General features: G+C 42.3%; 1 protein-coding gene across 4 annotated transcripts in view; it reads right to left on the bottom strand.

Moving 5' to 3' along the window:
- GRK5 (G protein-coupled receptor kinase 5) overlaps positions 1-18,405 on the bottom strand; it is a 232,529-nt gene that overhangs the window by 30,624 nt on the left and 183,500 nt on the right. For 3 of the 4 annotated variants that reach the window (XM_030570339.1, XM_030570336.1, XM_030570337.1), the window contains 5 exons: positions 16,846-16,946; positions 13,491-13,583; positions 9,750-9,813; positions 8,527-8,667; positions 6,643-6,833 (listed from right to left, as the gene is read on the bottom strand). In XM_030570339.1, the coding sequence (XP_030426199.1) occupies positions 6,643-6,833; positions 8,527-8,667; positions 9,750-9,813; positions 13,491-13,583; positions 16,846-16,946 (590 nt within the window). Of the gene's footprint in view, positions 1-6,642; positions 6,834-8,526; positions 8,668-9,749; positions 9,814-13,490; positions 13,588-16,845; positions 16,947-18,405 lie in introns of all 4 variants that reach the window. The other variant, XM_030570338.1, reaches the window with a different exon arrangement.

Below are 18,405 nucleotides of genomic sequence, written 5' to 3'. Positions count from 1 at the left end.
ACTTAGGTTGATGATTTGCTATTCATATCCAATCTATGTAGTATATTAAGCGTAGTTTGCATGTTTTGTTTATTTGCTAGTTAATCTGCATTGATCTGTTTACTATCACTTATAATCACTTATCATCTATCTTTCTGTAGTTAATAAACTTATTTTATATTTTATATTTTAGTCCAAACCAGTGTGTGTTTGACTAAGATGTTTGGGGAAAATCTCAGCTTGGTTATCACAAATGTGCATGGTCCTCTTCACATTGAGGGAGAGATGGACTGGGTGTTAAACCCATATACTGGCCAAATTTGACCAAGGCAGGACGGTTCTGCTCTGGTGTCCTAGGCTGGTGGTTAGAGAGCCTGCATGTAAGTGAAGCTGGATGTGTTCCAACCTGGATGTGTGAATGCTGCTGAAAGTACAAGCTTGGAGGGCTTTGCAGCTTGTCACACCAGCACAGTATGAGAAGGAACCCAGGCTGGTGGGTCAAGAGGGCTCAGTGGTACCCCAGTTCCAGGTGGCATCCCGGGGGAACCTGTCATGCCCTCCACCATGAGTTCTCAAAGATAATCGCTAATGGCTCAGAGATCTCTTCAGCCATGTATTTTGTCAGGCCCTACCAACTTGAAGACATCTAACCTGTCTAAGTCATTCTTAAATAGTAATTGCCCTATTTTAGCTTCAGATCCTACCACATACTCTCAACATACTTCTTATTTTTCCCATGCACTGGGATAGTTTGCTCTTGTATACTTAATAATGTGTCTTCAAAAAACTGCCAGCTCTCCTGAACTCTCTTTTCCCTTAGACTTGCTTCCCACGGGATCTTATCTACCAATTCTCTGAGTTTGCTATAGTCTGCCCCCTTGAAGTCCACTGTGTTTATTCTGCTGTTTTCCCTCCTACCGTTCCTTGGAATCATGAACTCTATCATTTCGTGATCACTTTCACCCAAGCTGCCTTTCACCTTCAAAAGCAACGAAGAGTCCTGTGGCACCTTATGGACTAACAGACGTATTGGAGCATGAGCTTTCGTGGGTGAATACCTACTTTGTCGGATCCAGACTAACACGGCTACCCCTCTGACACTTTCACATTCAAACGCTCAACCAGTTCCCTCCTTATTTGTCAGAATCAAATCTAGAACAGCCTCTCCCCTAGTCACTTTCTCCACTTAGGCAGGCATACGTATCATACTGATATAAGATTATTCCCCTTCCCATAGGGGAATAAGCTGTACATGTATAAGCACTCTTATACTGATATAGCTGCATCCACAGTAGGGAGGTTATACTGGGGTAGTTAAAGTTGTACAAGGCCTAACTATATATTTCTATGGTGCCTAAAACATGGGGCCTGGACATAGATGGGAAACTCCAGGCACCACTGTTATATAAATAATAATTAATAATTCAGCTGGGTCGCCAGCATGCTTGTTTTCTATGAACAGTTGAACTCTATGAGTACAAATATGGTTGAAAAGTGAAATTTAAGCTCAAATGTTTGACTAGCAACAGGAAGTGAACTCTGAGTTGTATATTTGACTGTAATATTCCAAACCGGACACATTTTCCTCTGATGGTTTGTTATACAAGTCATCCAGTCAGGTAGCAAAACCATTACTAATGTGACTGCCCCAAGAGTGCAAGATATTGGTTTCAGAGCCATCTAAAAATAAATACATTTTAGAATTTTTGTGAACTTCTTACTCTATTTGAACAATGTTTGCAAGAAGTGAAATGTGATCAAAAAGTGTGTTGTTATGAATTATTCCATTGGCTCAAGCTGCGGCATTTTAGTTACTACATTTCATTGACATCTAGTGCCTTTTGTAAGACCCTAAGCACTTAATAGAATTGCAAATGATGGGCCATTGCTGATGCTTCTAAAATAGTGCTGGAAAAGTGTCATGTGCAGGAATACCCACATGTGTCTGACAAAGAGGGTATTCACCCACGAAAGCTTATACTCCAATATGTCTGTTAGTCTATAAGGTGCCACAGGACTCTCTGCCGCTTTTTACAGATCCAGACTAACACGGCTACCGCTCTGATACTTGATGTGCAGGGATGTAATGTCACCCATCACCATCATTCCTCTTGGAGGTTTCCTCTTCCAAAATATTCCCTGACTCTTCTTATGAGAGCTAACAAGATCAGAGCCACAGCTGGTATAAAATTGCAATGAATACTCCATTCCTTATGGCCTATTCCTCACAATAAAGATAGCACCAGAAGCGGCATGATATGAATGGCCACATTAATGATTTACATTAATGTCAAAACACATTATTTTCCTGGAAGTAATGCCCCTTGGATGGTACCTTATCAATACACAGGACCTCTGCAGTATAGAATGCCAGTAATAATGATTTCACAATCCAGGCTCAGGAAAACAAACATTATATATTATTTTAAACTATATAAGAGCTCCATTTGAAAAAAAATAATTTCCTGGCATCCATGAAAATTGACTCTGCATCCAGCTTGCTGATTCAGCAAGAAATCCCTGAGCTCTCCTGCAAAAGCATTTGTACACTGTGTCCTGGTGCAATGAGATGCTCAACCAATATGGAGGTGGACAGCTCAGACACATTATCTGTCCGCTTGCTCTGCACCCGATGTGCCATAAAGGAGTGTTCAACCCCCATCAAGAACCGCATGCTGATTTTTTCAGGCTTGGGGTCTTTTTTTGCCTGCTAGCTGCACATTCAACATCCATTCAGCTTGAAGCTGCACACATGGATCAAGGTTATGACTGTCATAACCTATTCCCAGATTTGGACCTTAGCGTCCAAAATATGGGGGTTAGCATGAAACCCTCCAAGCTTAGTTACCAGCTTGGACCTGGTAAAGCTGCCACCACCCAAAAGATTAGAGTGTTTTGGGGCACTCTGGTCCCCCAAAAAACCTTCCCTGGGGACCCCAAGACCCAAATTCCTTGAGTCTCACAACAAAGGGGAATAAACCATTTCCCTTCCCTTCTTCCTTCCAGGTGTTCCCTCCCTGGGTTCCTGGAGAGGTACACAGAAGTAAGCTCCGTGAATCTAAACAGAGGGATTCCACCCTCTCTATTTCCAATCCTGGAAACAGAAGTACTTCCCTCTTTACCCAGAGGGTATGCAAAGTCAGGCTAGTAAATCTAACACACCCAGATTTCCCCCTGACTTCTTCCTCCCACCAATTCCCTGGTGAGCACAGACTCAATTCCCTGGAGTTCCCCACTAAAGAAAACTCCAACAGGTCTTAAAAGAAAGCTTTATGTAAAAAGAAAGAAAAATACATAAAAATGGTCTCTCTGTATTAAGGTGACAAATACAGGGTCAATTGCTTAAAAGAAATATGAATAAACAGCCTTATTCAAAAGAATAAAATTTAACACATTCCAGCAACTACACACATGTAAATACAAAATTAAAAAAACATATAAATCACTGTCTTATCTTTTTTGTACTTACAACTGGGAAACAGAAGATTAGAAAGCAAGAGACAGAAATCCTCTCATAGCCAAGAGAGAGACAGGCACAAGACCAGAACAAAGGACTCACACACAAACTTCCCTCCACCCAGATTTGAAAAAGTCTTGTTTCCTGATTGGTCCTCTGGTCAGGTGTTTCAGGTTACTCCCTTCCAGGTGAAAGAGACATTAACCCTTAGCTATCTGTTTATGACAATTACATGGGCTATAGCATGCCTCACTTGCATGACTTCTCTGAAGCTCAAATCAGTGCCCTTTGATTCAGACACCTATTGTTTTATTCACCCTACTGGAAGGAAGAGGAATAAATCCCTCACCTACTGAAGGACCACATGCCTTCTAATGTTGTCATGGTATAATTCCCCACTCTGAACCTTAGTGTCCAAAAGATGAGGTACCAGCATGAATTCCTCTAAGCTCAATTACCAGCTTAGAACCTGTAGCGCTGCCACCAACCAGGAATTCCAGTGCCTAGTACACTCTGGTCCCCACAAAACCTTGCCCGGGGACCCCCAAAACCCAGACCCTCTGGATCTTAACACAAGGAAAGTAAACCCTTTCCCTCACCGTTGCCTCTCCCAGGCTTCCCCTCCCTGGGTTACCCTGGAAGATCACTGTGTGATTCAAACTCCTTGAATCACAAAACAGAGAGGACAATTCACCTTCCTCCCTCCTTCTCTTTCCCCCTCCCAGACTCTTCCTGAGAGAGAAAGTAATCCTGGCACAGAGAGAAATCAGCCTCTCTCTCCCTCTTCCCTCCTTTCTCCCCACCAATTCTCTGGTGAATCCAGACCCAGTCCCCTGGGGTCTCACCAGAATAAAAAACCAATCAGGTTCTTAAACAAGAAAAGCTTTTAATTAAAGAAAGAAAAAACAGTAAAAATTATCTTTGTAAATTTTAAAAAAATGGAATAGGTACAGGGTCTTTCAGCTATAGACACTGGGAACACCCTCCCAGCCTAAGTATACAAGTACAAATTAAAATTTTTTCAGCAAAATACCAATTTGAACTCCTTTCAGCCAAATACACATTTGAACTTCTTCCAACCAAATACACATTTGCAAATAAAGAAAACAACCATAAGCCTAACTTGCTTTATCTACCTAGTACTCACTAGTCTGAACTTATAAGAGCCTGTATTGGAGAGATTGGAGAGAAACCTGGTTGCACGTCTGGTCCCTCTGAGCCCCCAGAGTGAACAACAATCAAATTCTAACAGCACACACAGAAACTTCCCTCCCTCAAGATTTGAAAGTATCCTGTCCCGATTGGTCTGCTGGTCAGGTGACAGCCAGGCTCACTGATTTTGTTAACCCTTTATAGTCAAAGAGATATAAAGTACTTCTGTGCTATTAACTTTTCTTATCTGTTTATGACAAATGTCATTATTCTTTTCTTTTCCCTGCTTTTAAATCTCCCTGTTGACTCACCTATCCATTTCCAACAACAATGTTGCTTCTTGAGGGAAAGAAAGAGAAAGAAAGTGAATGAAAAACCCACAGAGAATGCCTAATGTGTCATTCTGTAGGGGCCGAAGAGGGGAAGGTTGGATAGGGAGGGGAATTTGGTCTGTAATTATCTCACGTTGCTGCACAGTCTCAGTACACCTGTGGTGTTTCTGAAGACAGCGTGATGGGAGTGAAATACACAGATTCTCGTGTTTCACCATGTTTAAACCTCTCTGGTTGTTAAGAAAAAAAAAACTATTTGGTTACCGTGACGGAAGGAAGAGAGATGACCCCCCTATCCACAACTCCTTTTGACTTCAGTAGAGTTACTCCTGAGTTACACCAGCATTCATGCTAGGAGAATTACACCTAGTGCGTTAACTTAAAAAACAACAACAAACTCAACCATGTAGTTAACAAACTACATGTCCACAATCACTCTGATCATTTTGCTTGTATGTTACATCCCTTCCCATCATCCTTTGCCTTTGTATTTTTAATCTGTACCCTTCTGTCTTCCTTTCTGTTTGGGAAATGCAAAGCACATTACAGTCACTACCACAATCTAACTAGTAAAAACGGAAGTTTCATGTCCTAGGATGGTCTCTGTGTAACACTGACTTAGGTCAGTCTGCATAACCCATCCTGGACAATGATCCCACACTTTCACAGGCCTTGGGTGGCAGGCTAGTCCTCGCTCATAGGAAACCTGCCAACCTGAAACATATTCTCACCAGTAACTGCACACTGCACCATAGTAACTCTAGCTCAGGAACCAATCCATGCAACAAACCTCGATGCCAACTCTGCCCACATATCTACACCAGCGACACCATCACAGGACCTAACCAGATCAGCCACACCATCACCGATTCATTCACCTGCACGTCCACCAATGTAATATATGCTATCATATGCCAGCAATGCCCCTCTGCTATGTACATCGGCCAAACTGGACAGTTGCTACGGAAAAGGATAAAACGGACACAAATCAGATATTAGGAATGGCAATATACAAAAAGCTGTAGGAGAGCATTTCAACCTTCCTGGCCACACTATAGCAGACCTTAAGGTGGCCATCCTTCAGGACCAGACTTCAAAGAGAAACTGCTAAGCTTCAGTTCATCTGCAAATTTGACACCATCAGCTCAGGATTAAACAAAGACTGTGAACGGCTTGCCAACTACAAAACCAGTTTCTCCTCCCTTGGTTTTCACACCTCAACTGCTAAAACAGGGCCTCATCCTCCATGATTGAACTAACCTCATTATCTCTAGCTTGCCTGCATATATATACCTGCTCCTGGAAATTTCCACTACATGCATCTGACGAAGTGGGTATTCACCCACGAAAGCTCATGCTCCAAAACGTCTGTTAGTCTATAAGGTGCCACAGGATTCTTTGCTGCTTTTACAGATCCAGACTAACACGGCTACCCCTCTGATACTTAACTTCTAAAGAATCTGTCTAGGTTTTATACATGCAAGTTGAGACAGGATTTTGGGAGCTTTAGTCAGTTCTATATAGTACATTTTATATCATCTAGACAGAATGATAGCAGTAAAGCTACTGCTTCCTTCCATTATTACTGAGTCTTATTGTATTCCTCCAAAGCTTTGTGAAATCTGAGACACCGCATAAACATCCAGGATGCATTGCACTGAAATAGGCCCTACAATTCAAGCTTCACCTGATGAATATCCCAAGACACTGAGAAAAGCTTACCTGTATACTGTGTTTTCTCTATGCAGATCTTCCAAGCCACAAAGAATCTCTGCTGCATAGAACAAAGCTCTCTCCTCCTCAAAGCCTGGGTTTCCCATGTTGTAGATGTGGAACTTCAAGTCACCCCCATTCATTATAGTCAGAACTAAACACAGTGCATCCTTTGTTTCATAGGCATAGGCTAAGTTAACCTAGAAAGATATTTGTAAAATAGCACTCGCAGTTCTGTCATAAGGTGTGTTGCATTGCTAACTTTTGTACATTAAAAGTGACAAAGTTTGACAAGTGTGTTGTAAGCAAAGCAAAGTGAGGAGAAGATATGAGCCTTCTTGCAACATCAAGATTGTTTTACAAAACCACAAAAAAAACCCAGCAATTAGAATATTATGGACTGATGTTTTGAATCCTCTGGGGCTCAAGCTGGTGCTGTAAAAATAGCTGTGTAGGCCGTACTTTGCAGTTGCGGCTCTGGCTGGAGCTCTGGCTCTGAGGCCCAATGCCCTCCTTATGGTTCAGAGCCTTAGTCACAACTTCAAAACACTGTCTCTACAGCTATTTTTAGAGCACTAGCAAGAGCCCTGCTGGTCTGAGTCTGTCAACCCATGCTGGGAGGGTTGCTCCCACTTGCTCCAAAATCTATGTAGACATATTCTCAGTCACAGGACAGTAGAGTTGCTGACTGTCAAATCGCACAAACCCAAACACCCTTACCCCTCCCCGAGGCCACAACCTTGTCCCACCACTTATCTGAGGCCCCGCCTCTATTCACTCCATCCTCTCTCCCTCTGTCACTGACTCTCCCCCAGCCTCACTCACTTTCACCAGGCTGGGGCAGGGGGTTGAGGTGCGGGAAGGGGTGTGGGCTCTGGACTGGAGCCGAGGGGTTCAGAATGTGTGAGGGGGCTCCGGGCTGAGCCTGGGGCAAAGGGTTGGGGTGCAGGAGGATGTTCGGGGTTTGGGATCTGGGAGGGAGTTTGGGTGTGAGAGGGGGCTCAGGGCTGGAGCACGGGGTTGGGATGTGGGAGGGGGTGAGGGCTCTGGCACTGCTTACCTCAGGCGGCTCCTGGAAGTGGCAGCATGTCCCTGCAGGCTCAGGGGTGGCCAAGTGGCTCTGTGTGCTTTCCCTCCCTTCAGGCACTGCCCCTGCAGCTCCCATCGGTTGCGGTTCCCAAGTGGCTGGGAACTGCATGCAATGGGAGCTGCAGAGCTGGCACTTGGGACAAGGGCAGTGTGCAGAGACCTCCTGGCTGCCCCTGAGCCTAGGAGCCAGACATGCTGGCCGTTTCTGGAAGCCGTGTGGAGTCAGGGCAGGTAGGGAGCTTGCCTAAGCCTCACTGCGCTGCTGACCAGACTTTTGGCCTATTAAAATCTCCCGGATTGCTTTCAATAGCAACCAGGAGATTGAGGCCAATTCCGGGAGATTCCTGGCCAATTTGGGAGGGTTAGCAACCCTACAGGACAGACCAGGCCCATCATATTGACTAGATGCTTCCTGCTAACCAAGCCCCATCATCTCAGTCTTACTGGGTTGAGCCTCAGCCAACTCGTTCTCATCCAAATCCCACTCTCACCCAGGTATTGGGAAATCAGGTAGTCACTGGGGATAAAAATAGCTCAGCCTGACGCAACCCCAATACAGCTGGAGGCTGCAAAGAGTAAACATTTTAAATTCCCTAAACAGAAGTAGCCACCACATTTGGTGCACATCTCTCACATGCTGCAAGTAAAACTAGAGTCAGTTGAATGGAAAAGAGAAGGGCTCAGGTAAACTGAGTAAGCATTATACAGTGGGCCAGCTTCCGCTGCCACTACAAGTACCATGAAGCCAATTGGAGGTACTGAAGTCAACAAGAATTATGCACAGGGACTCAATTCAATACTCACTACAAATTGACTATTGACTTTTTCTAAAATCTGCTTTTCATTTAATGCCATGGATTCGCCTTTCCTCTTTTTTATTCTCTTCTTCTCTAATCTTTTGCAGGCATACATTTTCCCTGTTGCTCGGACTTGGCAAGCACAGACCTAAAAATTAAAGAGAAGGGAAAAACGATTACGTGAGTAGCTTAAAGAAAATACTCTTGATCTATAAAGTTTAGTACTTTGCTGTCTGATTTGTCTGCAGGCTTTTTTAAGGGCTTGCTAATGGTGTGAGAGGCAGTCTGGCCCACTGCATAGGGCACAGGACAGGGCATCCAGAGTTGGGTATGGGTTCTTGCCCTGATTCTGAAACTGACCTGCTGGGTAAATTTAGTGTAGTCACTTCACCTTTCTATGCCTGTTTCCATTCCCACCCTTTGTCTCTTTCATCTACTTAGGCCATGTCTACACTACCTGCCCATCGGTGGTAGTAATCGATCCCAGAATCAACGCCCATGCTCCACCTCAGCAGGAGGAGTAAGCGGAGTCGACGAGGGAGCCGTGGCGGTTGACTTGCCACCATGAGGACGGCCAGGTAAGTTGAACTAAGATACTTCAACTTCAGCTACGTGAATAACGCCCCCCCCAGTGTAGACCAGCCCATAGGGTATGTCTACACAGCAGAAAAATTAACCTGGCAGCAAGCTTCAGAGCCTGGGTTAACTGACTTGGGCTCACACTGCAAGGTTAAAAAGAGCAGTGTAAACGTTCAAGCTTGGAGCCCAGGCTCAGAGACCCTTGCTGGGTTTCAGAGCCCAGGCTCCAGCCAGAGCTGAACATCTGCATGGCTATTTTTAGCACCACCGTGCGAATCCGAGTCAGTGAGACTCACTGACGCAGGGTTTTTTTGCTGTGTAGATGAACCCTTAGACTAGACACTCTCAGGGCAGGGCCCTGTTTCATACTGTGCATTTAGACTGTGCCCTGATCTAAGCAGAGGCCTCTAGTTGCTATTGTGATACAGATAATAACGGTGTGAGCATGATTCAAAAGTAACTAACAGACAAAACAAGAGAGTCATTTCTGTAGGTGACCCTTGAGGGTTATAAGCTTATGAAATGTTAACAGAAAACTGTCAGCAATTGAGTGGTTAAAGCCATCCTCTTTCTTATGAAAAAGATTTCTTTTAACCTGCAGTGCCTGTGAGGTGGGAAACATTCTTAACAGAAGCTTTCAGAATTACTCACCTCCCCAAAACCACCTTTTCCTAGTACCCTGTACTGCCTAAATGTGTTTTTCGTTACTGGTTGCCTGAAAGAAAAGGAAATATAAAAAGAAACTCTACATTTAATGCACTCTCCAAGATTTATTTATTTCAGATCATACTTTCGAAAGAGCAAAATAGCTAAATATTGTAGAATCACATTATGTCAAGGTAATCACATTATCTAATAGACTATACAATTATGTAATCACATTACTGCAATACTATGTATGGCTTGAACTTTTCAATTCCAACATATTAAGCTGTAATAAAATACAACACATTAGTGAGTCACTGGTGTGCAGCACAATTTCTGACAGAGTCTTAGGACTAAATGGGGACCTGACTTTCCATCATATGAGATTTTTAAAAAAAAAATATCAGGAGTCAGAAGAGTTTGAAAAGATACAATCATTCTATGAACCATCTGATAATTCTCAGGTATCTATTAAGGGTCAAATCTTGCCCCTTCCTTCATGGGCACAGAGTGCCTTACCTCAGGTGGAAATCCTTCAGGCTCACTGGACTGATAGGGAGCCTGTGTCCCATTTCTGTCATGCAGCCAAGCTTCTCGGGGACTTCTTCTGTGTCCCATTGCAGTGGAATTTCGTGAGGGAAGGCAGGAATGGAATGGGCAAGGAAGAGGGAATTGAGCAGCCATATCTGTAATTTACTTTCCCACTGGCCCAACTCAGTCTCATGTAGTTGTCATGAAAGCCTGTTGTTATTTATTATTTGTATCACCACAGCACCTAGGTCATAGACCAGGACCCCACTGTGCGAGGCACTGTGCAAACACAGGCCAAAAAATTAGTCCCTGCCCCAAGGAGCTTACAATCTGCAGACTGGTTTTCCATTCAGGCCTGTTTCTATAATTATTTTAGAATAACGTCTATAGACCTTCATCTCTATTAAATGTTATACAATTTTTCCATGAAAGTCAGGCCTCCAACCCTAATTCTAACATTTACCTCCCTTACATTTTTATAATTTGCTGGAGAATATTTGATTTCAAATATCTTACTTTTTAAACCACCACTCTGTCACTAAGGCATGAAATAAAACTATATTAAAAGCAACTGCTAATGAACCCTATAGTATCTAATGAACCCTATAGTAGCTTTGTTTTGCAGCTGAAGGGCAGTCAAGCGAGCACAAGTTAAATAGCATAGCTGTGAGACCAACACAAGGATGTGGCTGAGGATAACAAAAGAAGTAAACATTAAGGTGAGCCATGTTCATTTGTGCTCTATTTAAAAAAAAACAACAACAAGGGTGAGGGAGGGAGAAGGAAACCTTATATAAATGAAATGGGAATGGACCAAACTGGATGGGGAAAATGTTATTTTCAAGCTTCTAAGAAAATATTGCAAACACTAGTGGGTTGAAAGCCAATTAACCGTGATAACTACATACTTGCCAGTGTCCCTGGAATAAACTGAGGGTTTAACTGTTCTGTTGAAGCCAACAGGCTGTCAGAACGAGCTGTTAATCATTCCATGCTTGTGAAGTTGTCTTTGTTTAATGCTGGAAAGTGCTCTTCAGCTTCCTAAGCTGAGTGGGCTCATCTGATGTCTTGTCAAGTTTATTTTTAAGGGGCGGGGGGTGAAGGGGGGAATAAAAATCTTCAATGCATTGGACAAAATTCCAAATCCTAGATGTGACAGTAGACTGAAAAAGGTCAGACTTGATAGGAAACATCTGATCTTTTTCAATTTGAGTGGAAGAAAGAAAATAGAGCATAACAGTGAACACTGGATGCTGTGGTTTTCATGTGGAATATGGCATGTACTGACCTCAAACGACTGACCATCAGCCAAATGGTATTTAATTTTACGAGCTAGCTATTTAGTTGGTGCCATTGACACAGCTCTGTTGATTTCATCTGAATTATGTTGATTTACACAAGCTGAGACTCTGGCCCTAAATCTTCTCTTGTAATTCAGTTTGTGGAAAGTGTGGAATTCCTTTAACTCAGAGTGACAGTCACTATTAGCCAGCAGCACCAATTCACTGTGGCACCAGCCAACAAAGAATACACGTTTCTTTGTCTTGGCAGGTCAAAGCCCCTAAAGATTCCTGAAAATGAAGTGTGCCTGGAAATGTGTACCTAATAATTCTGGCTCTAGGACAAACATGCTGTATTTTCCTTTGTTTTATAAAAACAGAAATAGCAGGTCCTCCAAAAAGTTATCATAGCTCTGTCTTGGTCATGAGCATTCAAAGGTTAGCTATGCAAAAGGATGGCTCAAATTGCAGTGGTTTTTTGTTTTTTTTTAAAATAGTACCCCGTATACTGGAAGTCAAACACTACAACACACTAGCCATATCTAGGTTGTTTTTCTGTTTTATTATTAACTTTTCTAGCAAGCAGAATCTGGTTTAGCATTGCTTATCATGCTGTTTGCAAATGTGAAAACTGGAAACTAGAGGCACATCTAAATCTTCACATCACAGACACATGCAGGTGGGATGTAACTGCTAAAGTGGGTCATTTAAAAATATTTGTAACAGGATGCAAACATCTATTTGCCTGCAATGAATAACTTTTAGTGACAGGGAGCACAGTAACTATTAGAGCAGAGATTTTTTAAGCCACATAAGTAAATTTGGATACCCAGTTCCCATTAATTTTAATGGGAATTGGGTGTCCAAATTCCTCAAGCAGCTTTGAAAATCTCATCCTATAGGTCTATGGTGCACAACCCACATTCTACAGTGTAGCTTCCCAAGGTATTATCTGTGGCCCACGACTTCTCTATATCCTTGTCTACACCTAAATATTAAATAAACCTAGCTACATCACTCAGGGCTGTGAAAAATTACATACCCTGAGCAAAATACTTGGGTCAGCCTACTGTAGATGCAGCAAAATCAGCAGAAGAATTGTTCCACAGACCTAGCTACTGCCTCTCGGAGAGGTGGCTTACCTTCATCAATGGAGAAACCCCTTCCGTCAACGTAAGAAGCGTCTACACTACAGCGCCACAGCGGCATGGCTACAGTGCTGTAGCTGTGCCACAGTATCACTGTAGTGTAGACATATCGTCATTACCTTGAGGAAAGTGGTATTCTAGAGAGTAGAGGGAAGGGGAGGAGATTATTCCTGAGTCTGTGCACGTACAAGGAGGACCACTGCTATCTTGGCTATAGTTGGTGTAGACTGGTTCATGGTTGGCGGGCTCAGCTTGTGGGTGAAATGGGATCTACCACCAAGGTAAGTTTGATTCTTATCTGGTTTCGTTCTGCAGGACAAATCCTTAATCTGCTTTTTGACCCTTCTAACAATGGGCACTTATGACCAAATACGATGCTTGGGGAAGCCTTTCTGAGAAGAATGGAAATCCTGAAGCACAGCACAGGGGAGCAGAGAGCATGGCATAATGGGTCTTTGTGAAGGGGAACAGGAAGAACGGAGAAGGGCGAAATCTGAGCTGTTATATGGAGTCTAGGAGGTCAGAGAGAAAGCCGATGGGAGGGGAGGTCTACTAAATGTCTGGATGGTCAAGTAAATTCTCACTACAATAATTTATGTCACTTTCTCCATTCCTCGTCTCATCCCTTGTAATTTTACATTCTAAGATAGTTCGTAACTCAAAGATAGGGCCAAATTCTGCCTTTTATTTAAAAACCAGTGGGAACAACGCATGCTTTTTTGACAAACAGACTGCATAGTTTTGCATAGAAACTGAATATATATATATATATTAAGAGCAGTGCTTACCTTTCCAACCACTTCCACTGCAGAAACCTATCAAAGTACATGCTGTTTAGGTATTCTTGAAATGGCTCTCCACTTAGGTAGTCAAGGACAGATCTGTCTCAGATGAAAAAGATATATAAGCATTTTATAATCCTGAACTTGAAGGAAAAAAAAGCAATTCCAGTCTTGCTCTAAAGCAATGTTGCTTTATTTATTTCCACCTTGTTTTATTCATGGTTTTAATCAGTAGCAGCTACAATGAAACAATGTGTCATGTACACAGTACCTCACCATGTGTGGTACTAGTGTGGCACCATGTGTGTTGATAGTGGCACTAGTTCTGCAACTCTTCAGCTGGCTGGCATCAAGAGCCAGTAATAATGGTAGCTAACGGCGAGGTCGCATCTAGGGGGCACGTAGGTCTTGATCTAAAATCTGTTGAAGGCAATGGATTAGGCCCTTAGCCACTAGGACAGTTAATAAATTGAGGAGGAGGCCAAACCAAACCCCTTTGGAGTCAGTCTTCCTGAATTTTGGGAAATGTTCAGATCTGGACTCAAACTTTCTGGCATGACATCTCAGTTATCAAGTGACCATCAGGGATGCTGTTAGCTAAAGCAAAGAAGTCAGTCATAATTCATGCTTTTGGTCCAAAAAAAGAAAAACATTACTGAATTAAGCCAAAGGACCCTGCTCAACAGCTATGTTGCTAGTGGAATGAAACAAAGGAAGAAAGTAAGGATGGCCCTGTGGATGTGGGCCTGTGTCAGGAAGGGGCCTGTGGATGGTCATGTTGTGGATGCAAAGCTTTGGTAGAAAGCCAGTGAAAATGTGCCAGAGAATTATTGCGTGATAGGCAGCAAGTGGCCAGAGGCAGAGAGAAGTCCGGTTAGACTGTCTGAGGGGCAGGGCTGAGAGAAATAAGATGAGACAGGCCTCAGGCATTGATGTGCAGGGTCTGCTGCTGTATAGCTGGTTGCTGATCTGTCCTTTCAGGTTCCTGCTGATTGGTGTGCTAGTGCCTCTGCTGGCATGCCATGGGGGGAGAGGAGGTAGTATTGCTTAGGAGTGGAAGAGACACAGCGTAAGGAATGAGAGTTGCTCTCCCCTGGCTTGAGTCACATCACAGTGGCCCAGAGTTACATGAGGGAAAAGGAGGCACCTAATCATATACAGTCTAAAGATTAGTCAATCAGGGCTCCTCTGATAGCTCATGGTCTCCTGATTGGCTAGCCTGCTGGAACTAGTCTTACCTTGTGACCAACCAGTGCAATGGAAGGTATTGAAGGCTTTCTAGCCCAATACACTTTAATTTAGAAACGCATTTCAGAGACAGAACATCACATCCAGACAAGTACTGGTATAAACCTGCCAGCAATGAAGACATCACACAAGCACCTCTCTAAGTAGAACGCAGTTCTGAGAGAAAGGAAACATTTCTGTGGGTATTTCCCATTGAGGAACAATTGTGCTTTGGGACTAGGTCTTTTCATTATTTAACCGATATGGTTCTAGAGCTGAGCAAATGATTCATTGTTAATAATGTATCTCCTGAATTTAGCTTTTCTCCATTTGTTAATTGCCCATGGGCCATTTTTAATTTTCTGGAATCTGTTGGTTGTTTGAAATGATTTCCTAGTAATTCTTGTTCTGTGGATTGTGAATGAGCAGTTAATTGTCAGTATTTTACATTCAAAATTCCAATTCAAGTTGTCTTGGTTAGTTTTGATAGGACACACAGGTCATGTGGTATATGTCTCAATGACAGGAAATAGTTTTCTCAGAAGTGTAGTTTACAGAAGAAAATCTCAACATAAGCGGGTTACTACCAAAAAGAAAAAAAAAACCCAAACCACAACTAGACCCAACAAGATAACAGTGGTACGTGCCACAGTAGCTATTAAAAAACAAAACAAGGGAAACACATGCAAACATATATATTTCTCCTGCGGATCTGTCTTACTCATGGAGCTGTATTTGAAATAAATCCTTGCTACAGCACATAAAGGCAGGCAAACATCACATTTGTATGTGTCCTTTCCCTGTCTGGGTTTGACTATGAGTGCTTCCAAAATTAACATGGTGCAATACATTTAGCAAACACCAATAGCAAGTTTTAAAAACTTTCCTCTGAGCCCATTCCAGTTCATGTGACATGATCAGCATTTTTATGAATGAGGTTTCATAACCATTTATGAACTGAAACAGATAATTAGCCAGTTATCTCAAAAACTCTTCTGAATACAGAACTCAGCTCAGTGGTGTCCACAGCTAGCCATCTAGTAATTAAAAGCTTCACACATTGTAACAAATAATGACTGCCTTTCACCAGTTATTTGCTTTTTTGTTCCCCTTGTCAGCATCAACAAAATACATTTGACAGTAAAATTGATTTCAGAAATGGAAACCGACATCAGGTTTTTTACGTCAAGGACAGCTCTGCCTTTGTCGTCGTCGTCAGGACTCCTGCACTCAACTGGGATAAGTTAATATCAATATCTCAATGGACACGAGACCAGTGCAAGTAAACCAGTTTGTTCTAACGGAGGGCCAGAAATAATCCACACTTTTCCCCAATGCAAAGCAGAGCTGAAAGCAGAAAAGGTCAATAACAGGAGCCAAATCAGTGAATGACACCAGAGCACATTTTACAAATCCCCATTACATCATCTAGGCAAAACAAAATGTGCTCAGCCAAAGACCACATGGGCCTGTTTTAGATGTTTCCCCTCTCTTTGTATTTTTGTTGGTTTCTGATCTACTGGCATTAAACATACTAGGATCAGTGTCTGCAAATGCAAATTGCATACTGGGAACTTTAGGACACAATAGCACAATTACTTCACCTCTGCAAAACTGATAAGCCTTTTCCCAGACAAAAAGATTAAATTGTGCACATACATTTCAACTCCATAGACAGACTGATGGTATTATTTTTTTAAAAGCTCCATCCTTTTGTTGAAGGTTTTCAGGAAAAGCCATGCAGGCAACGTTTGCACATTCCTCTGTCTAAATGGACTGCATAACCACTTAATTTTTATTCACTTTGAAACACAGATGTTTTCTTTGGATTCATTATCATTGTACCTCTTTTCACACAGCATGAAGTCTAGGGCTGGTTCACTTGGCTAGTACATTCTGTCAAATACACTAAGTTCCTGTATGTAGTCTGCATAGTGGAAGGGAAATATTTACTATATTTTATACAGATGAAGCAATTTCATCACTTCTCAGTTGTTTGTCTGAGAGTATGAATGTAAACTTAAGAAAATGCAAGCTGCAGATTCAAATTAAAATTTCTCCCCTTGTCTGACATGGTCTTTTACAAGTCTGACCACTGCAACAGTGTGATCTTTGGAAGTCAAATTATACTTACTTTGCACAGTGAGAAAACAGCTCTTTGCAGGGGCTGATTTCGAGTTTTTCCTCAGTCTGCTGGACAAGATCTTCACTGACTTCTGCAACATAAACTGGGGACTAGGGAAAGACAAAAGGAGCAATGTTATCTTTGTTCTAAGGCGCAGCTGATTCCCTGCTAGCACATTAAGCCATGTTCATTAGCCAAGCTCTTGGCCACTCTTAATTCAGCTCCAAGGGTTGTGTAAGAGCAATTGAGAACTGAGTCGCGCTACAGAAAAGTATGATACTGTAGTAATTTGCTCTGTGCTCCATTGTACCCCCACACAATGCGATAACCTTTCATGCACTCTTCTATATCTTCACCTCTTCTTGATCTCCATGATATGCAAAAGATGCTGGCCTGACAACTCTATCAGTTCACAGACCACATTTTACACCCCATGAAACATCTGCTATATTGAACTGCATAGGGACTAGTCCTTCATTCTTTAAAACAAAAGAGAATTCTCCCAGTGTTTTCATCTGATTGATGCTTCTTTGTGTTGTCTAAAATAATCCATTTTTTCCCAGCAGGAGCTCAACACAAATCAAGAGCAGAGAGAATGTATTTTATTTATTTATTCAGATTTACATAATATTAAAAAGACACCTATACGTGGCTCTGGGAACCTAAACATAATTAGTAGTACAATCAAATCTCAGCAGCATTAAAATAATCATTTCAGATAGGAATTCTCTCAGCCAACTACCTACGAAAACTCCTTTACATCCCTTCCTTGCTGTAGGAAACATACCTTCAGCGCTCTGTGAAATCCCTGTCAAACAGATGTCTTTTGCAATGTGCCTGGAAGATCACCAAATTGGTCTATTTTGGACCACTTGACAGAAGGGACTTGTTTTTAGAGACATTTTCACATTCCTAAGAAAACTGTGTAATTATATTTGAATGAAATCTAGCCATCGATCTTCAGCTATTACGAGAGCTATATTTCATTCACATTCTTATTTGGGTCTTATGCTTATTTACACGAAGATCGTCCCTTCCCTATTCAAATCAGTGGGATTTGAGCACCTATCCTTCTTCGGCTCCTTTGAGAGCCCAGCCATATGAATCAATCAAACCCCCTCAATATACGTGCAGGAGGAGCCGTAACACTTTGTAAAGAAAAACTTTTCACTCATGAGCATGACCTCCAGATGGTGCTGAGTGGGAGGATCACAGCAGTTAATCACTCTCTTCAGACCAGATGGTCTGGGTAGCTCACGCTTGGTTTGTGATATCCTGACAAATATCATAATAGATTGCAGTGATAATTGAGCAAATGACAGGGGCAAAGGAGAAGGGGACAGGAGTAAGTAGGAGCAAATCCCCAGCTTGGTGGAAGCCGAATGAAATCTTTCTATTTTTCTCTGCTGAAATGAGAATACGTTCCTGATTACAACAGGGAAGCATATTCTGTGCTCTGCTGAAGTATTTTTAAACAGGGCTACAGTCTACAGTATTGGGCAATGGAGGCTCAGAGTTTAGCATTTTAATAAAATCAGTAGAACATGCTTGATGTTTTTGTCTTCGGTG

The sequence above is a fragment of the Gopherus evgoodei genome, chromosome 7 (assembly GCF_007399415.2).
Source record: "Gopherus evgoodei ecotype Sinaloan lineage chromosome 7, rGopEvg1_v1.p, whole genome shotgun sequence".
NCBI classification, from domain to species: domain Eukaryota; kingdom Metazoa; phylum Chordata; order Testudines; family Testudinidae; genus Gopherus; species Gopherus evgoodei.
This window is presented reverse-complemented; position numbering and strand designations above follow the sequence as displayed.